Here is a 5,115-nt window from a genome sequence, read left to right on the forward strand (position 1 = left end):
ATTAAATTCATCGAATGAAAAGAAATATTGAGTTTGTCGAGTTTCATAAACCAATTTGGAAATGAATTCTTTACCTTTGCGTAAATACCAAATATTGATTCAACTTTAAATGACTTTAAACTTTGATGATATTAAATTGACTCTTAAAGATTGAACATTAAACAATATTGCATTTTTTACCAAAGACCAAGGTTGAGATTTTACTTTAGTTTTCTAATACTAATATTATAAGATATTATATTATATTATTATTTTGTTATGATTTCGTTAAATTTAAAGCAACTTGTAATGTCCATGCAAACCCGCTACAGTCTAAACTTGATTTAACTCGAAGTCTTTGCAACGTTGGATCTGGTGAAACTTACCTTTTTCAACAACTGAATATTGTGATTGCTATTAATTGATATTTTTTCATCATAAGATCAAAATCAATTCATAATGATCAACTTTGATTTTTTTACATTCGGTGGTTTATATCATTTCTATGATAAATTGAAGATGAAACTTTCCGGTCAATGGCGAAATTATTCATTGTCGTCTTTGAAAACTGAATCGACCAATTTATTTCTAGGATTACCGAATCACGGTTTAACATGCGAAGAGACGATTAAACAGCTCGTTAAATTTGAAAAATTTTTAATATTTTTTCGTGCTTCTCGGTTTGGATTCAATCAAAATGTGTCTCATCAATCAGTCAAAACTGACTATGTCAGTCTAATCATGCGAGCGATTGGTCAAATCAACTTGCTTCGTTTCATTTGTCTAACAGTTATAGACAATGAAGATTATCAAATGTATTTAGGAGACACTGGTTACAAGACAAAACATCGAATAATGCTTAACGTATTTTTTATGATCGGCTTCCTGGTTGGATTCGTTGTCAATGAATGGGTTGTTTTATTTGATAAAAGTGGTAAAAATAGTGTTTTGACAATTTATTCGTCCATAATTGGTCATGGATTTGACCCAGTCTACTTACAAATGACACCAAACCAAGCAGTTAAATTTCATCGTACAATCCATATTCTGATCACTCAACTTAACCGTAATTTCCTATTTTGCTGTCTCTTCCTTGCCATTTGCTATTATTTCATGCTCCTCTCCAATCCACATTTTTATCAGGTCAAAGAGTTTGTATTTTACAGTTTGATCTGGAGTCTAGTCGCAATGATTACGACTTTTACCGTGCTTGGAAAATATATTGCTATTTTTGGTTATCTTATTTTAATGCAATTGTACCACCTATTCAGGTTGCAATCAGTAGTCGAGTTGGCAGATTCCTATCGACGATTGAAATATAACGATGAAGACGCTTCAAACTTCACCAAGAGCACATTTGAATGTCTAAATCAATCAGAAAAGTGTGCTAAACTAACTGGTACTTTAGTCCTTTGTGTTTTCACTGCCATTGCCTTTATTTGTGATCTGTTTGTATTTTATGGTTTCATCATGCGTTTCCATTCACCAGTGTTCGCTAATTCACTTGGTTCAATTGGCTGCATTGTTCTCCTCGTTATTGGTTACATCTCATTGATTGGACGAAAATTTATTATCGAAGTGAGTATTCAATCGAATTTCATCAGACTGTTTTACTAATTTTTGCTCCAATTTTTCGGACTCCGATTGTGATGTTGGATACAGATCGAGCGCTTGCATACACATGTCCATATAATTTATCGATACAACGTTTCCACCGTTTGCAATCAATTTAAGGTAAAATAAAAAGATGTTAAGAATAGTGATAATATTTGATTGTAATTTCAAGATTTTACAGTTAATGGAACGATTATCCGAACCTAATATCGACATTCAATTGGGGTCGATAGCAACGATTGGAAAGGATTTCTTCATAAGAGTTAGTATTACAGATTTGTAATGAATATGTTTTTCAATGTCATCCCAGCGAAAGTTTTGTTTCAAATCAATATTAATTATATTGATTGCTTGTGAAAGATTAAATATTATAATAATATTAATAATATTTGTATCTTAATGTCTTTTTTTTAAAGTTTATGTTGGAAATCGGTTCATCTTTAATGCTGTTTACTTTGAACTTCAAGCGATATTTCTAAGAATTAGCAGGAACTTCATTTCCGTGTGGCTAAAAATTCGCTAAGTCTCAACTCACGATTCTTCGAAAACAATTATGATCTGCTTGATTCATTTGATTCGTCTAGCCGTAATAGAGGATGAGGATTACCAATTGTATGTAGGCGAAATCGCTTACTTAACAAATCACAAATCAATAGTCAACAATTTACCATTTGCTTCCTAATTGGAGTTATTGAATTTTCTATATGATGTGGTAAATTCAGTTTTTCGACCATTTACTCGTTCATAATTAAGCATGGATTTTATCCAGTTCACTTACAAATGACAATCTTGCAAATGAATCTTTATGTAAATGCAAATGTTAAATCGATTGATTATTTTTTCGCTTTTATGTACAAACATGATTATTCTTGTAATTCAATTATGCCTAATAAACCTAGCAAAGTTTACACTCCTTAACTTGACTTTTGATTTATGGTCTAAACGAGTTATTGAGGAAACTTTATAAAGGTCGAGAAATATTGAATAATAAATGTTCAAATAAAGACAAATGTTTTGAAATTTAGTTGATGAACTGGATATAGTAATGATGCACTAAATCATGCATTGGAAAACAATGTTTCTGCCATTCGTTTGAAATTAATTTATAATGTTAGGAACATTTCTTTTGATCGGTCTTTCGACTAATTAAACAAAGCAATTTTGTCACGAATGTAATAATTCAATTATTTAACCACTATTCATGTATTTATTCCAGTTTAACATGCAATAAGGGTTTAAATTCAATCTATTCTTAAGTTCGGCCAGTTTTTGTTTGGAAGCAAAAGCTTTAATATCTTGACATCTATCCACCTAAAAACAGTTTCCCACGAAAACTGGTGAAACTAGTGACAATCCAAGAACATGGATAAGCTAAAGTATCCTAAAACAAGGGTTAAGTTGTCTAAATATTTCACCAAATATTCATTCCTTTGGTTAACTTATTTAGCCTTACCAAGTCCATGGTATAACCGTTTGATCTCTTGGCTTGGTTTACTTTCGCTAATATCATTCACAGTAAGAATCTATCTTTTCACAAACTACGAGCTTGAACCTGTTGTTGCTTTATATTTGGGTGATTATGCCATCAACTTTGGACAGTCTCATGATTTACTTTTATTTCTTGATTTATGCTGGATTCTATGTGCTCTAATCGGCTGGATTTTGATTCATCAAAGCAACACTTCAATCCATAAACAAACTTGGTTTCATTCACTGGCAATATTGGATGGAACTGTTGACCATCCAAAGCGTTTTCAATGCACATCTGAATCTGCCGTTGGTCTTGCTTCAACTATACTGTTTATATGCATGAAATCGTCGTTAATTGCTGGTTCAGTGTTTGCTTGGTGCTTTTATTTACCTCATTTTATAGCTAATTTCAATTGTTTTTCATTGTTTATCAACTTAGTTCGCGATTCCCTCCTAGCTTCAGCTTCTGCTTTTTATACCAACGCTTGTTGTGTCAATTTTGGTTACCTTTTCTCATTTTATGCTTTTCTTACTGGACAAAGAATTGACTACATTGTACGATCATTGAAGCAACAATCAATGAAATCGCATTCATCAAGGCGAATCGTCTTTTCCAATGCTAATGATGTAATCTCGATATTAAAGCAAGTAGATCAAACGAGTAGCTTCTGGTCACCATTGAATAGCATTACTTTTATATTCACATTCATTGCCTCCATATTGATACTTTATTTGGTGTTTTTTGTTACACTGGACAATATTACAAGGATTACATTGATTGCTCTTGGCATAATCAACTTTGCTTGCGGTCAATCAATTAACCTTCTAAGTGGAACTTATGCTCGGTTAAAGGTTAGTATCTATTCAGGTAATAAAACTGGTCATAACTAAATAATAAGAGCAAAAGTATTGAAAACTGAGCAAAGACCATTAACTCAAAAAATCGCCGGATGGCTTATAATAAGCTTCTTCTGATTTGTTTCATCTGCACCAAATTTTGCTAATGAATTTGGTTTCGAGCATTCATTTGCAATATTACTTTTGCATTGGAAGCAAATGCTTTTGCTTTGCGAGTTTTGTTCGAGTGACATTAGCTAATAAATATTTCTTTTTCTTGTTATTCTTATTATAAAATGGATTTTCTACATGATGTAGCTTGATCAATGCCATAAACAATTGTATAGTTTATTAACCTCAACCCAATTCAAACTAAACCATAAAGTTAAATTGTTTGTCATTGCTGAATATTTGGTGAACAGAAAGTTATTTGCCATTTTTGCAGTTCTAGAGATGAATAGCCTAAATTATCTTTTGGTAAGTAAATTATTCTCAATTAAACTTGATTATGACTTGATTTAAATTGTTTTTCTTAGGTTGCAATTGAGATGGCTTCACATTTGTTACTGGTCATCATTAATGCTAACCGGAATAGCAAGATCATTTGATCAATCTGCAGGTTTTACTGTGTAATATTGCATTGCAAATAAACTTTATTGATTCAGATCACTACAACTACAAATATTGTGATATAAAAAGCATTTGGTGCAATTGGTAATAATTCAAATGAGATGAGAGATGCTGTGATGGATGAAATGTTGTTACAATCAGCGCTTTTTATTAATACATTGGAATCCCAATCACACCGATTACCATTTGGGTTCCTGATGGACAGTTTAGATCACATTTTACTGATACATTTGAACAATCGATATCTTTAGAGACTGAATCTTCTTCTGATGTGGATTTAGATGTTGATCCACCTTGGACACTTGGAGATTCGGCAGTTGAAGATGATGAGACTGTAATTTATCGTCTAGCTTGTCACTGAAACCTCACGAAGTCTAAACCTGCTTCTCCCAAGTCGCATGCAATAATAATAAATTCATAGAATGATAAAAAACATCCAGCTTGACAGAACATACTAAAAATAAATGATAAATGATAATTAATAAATGAGCAAAATGAGTGATTAAACTTCAATGACATTTATTGAACAGAAATATTGAGTCTGGTGAGCTCAATTGCAAAATATTTTTGTTTCAATCTTTTTCT

General features: G+C 31.8%; 1 protein-coding gene across 1 annotated transcript; it reads left to right on the top strand.

Moving 5' to 3' along the window:
• Positions 1-268: 268 nt before the first annotated feature.
• Positions 269-2,506, top strand: LOC149093760 (uncharacterized). The gene is made up of 3 exons (XM_089268501.1): positions 269-1,557; positions 1,642-1,855; positions 2,010-2,506. The coding sequence occupies exons 1-2, from the start codon at positions 439-441 to the stop codon at positions 1,720-1,722; spliced, it is 1,200 nt and encodes a 399-aa protein (XP_089124627.1). The 5' UTR covers positions 269-438; the 3' UTR covers positions 1,723-1,855; positions 2,010-2,506.
• The last annotated feature ends 2,609 nt before the right edge of the window (positions 2,507-5,115 follow it).

This window comes from Tetranychus urticae, chromosome 2 (assembly GCF_039701765.1).
Source record: "Tetranychus urticae isolate SD_2017Ah chromosome 2, NJAU_TeUrti_SD_1.0, whole genome shotgun sequence".
NCBI lineage: Eukaryota > Metazoa > Arthropoda > Arachnida > Trombidiformes > Tetranychidae > Tetranychus > Tetranychus urticae.

Coding starts and splice junctions, on each gene's coding strand:
- LOC149093760 (XM_089268501.1), top strand. CDS start 439: ATGATCAACTTTGATTTTTTTACATTCGGTGGTTTATATCATTTCTAT. Junction 1,558..1,641: donor GACGAAAATTTATTATCGAA/GTGAGTATTCAA, acceptor TGTTGGATACAG/ATCGAGCGCTTGCATACACA.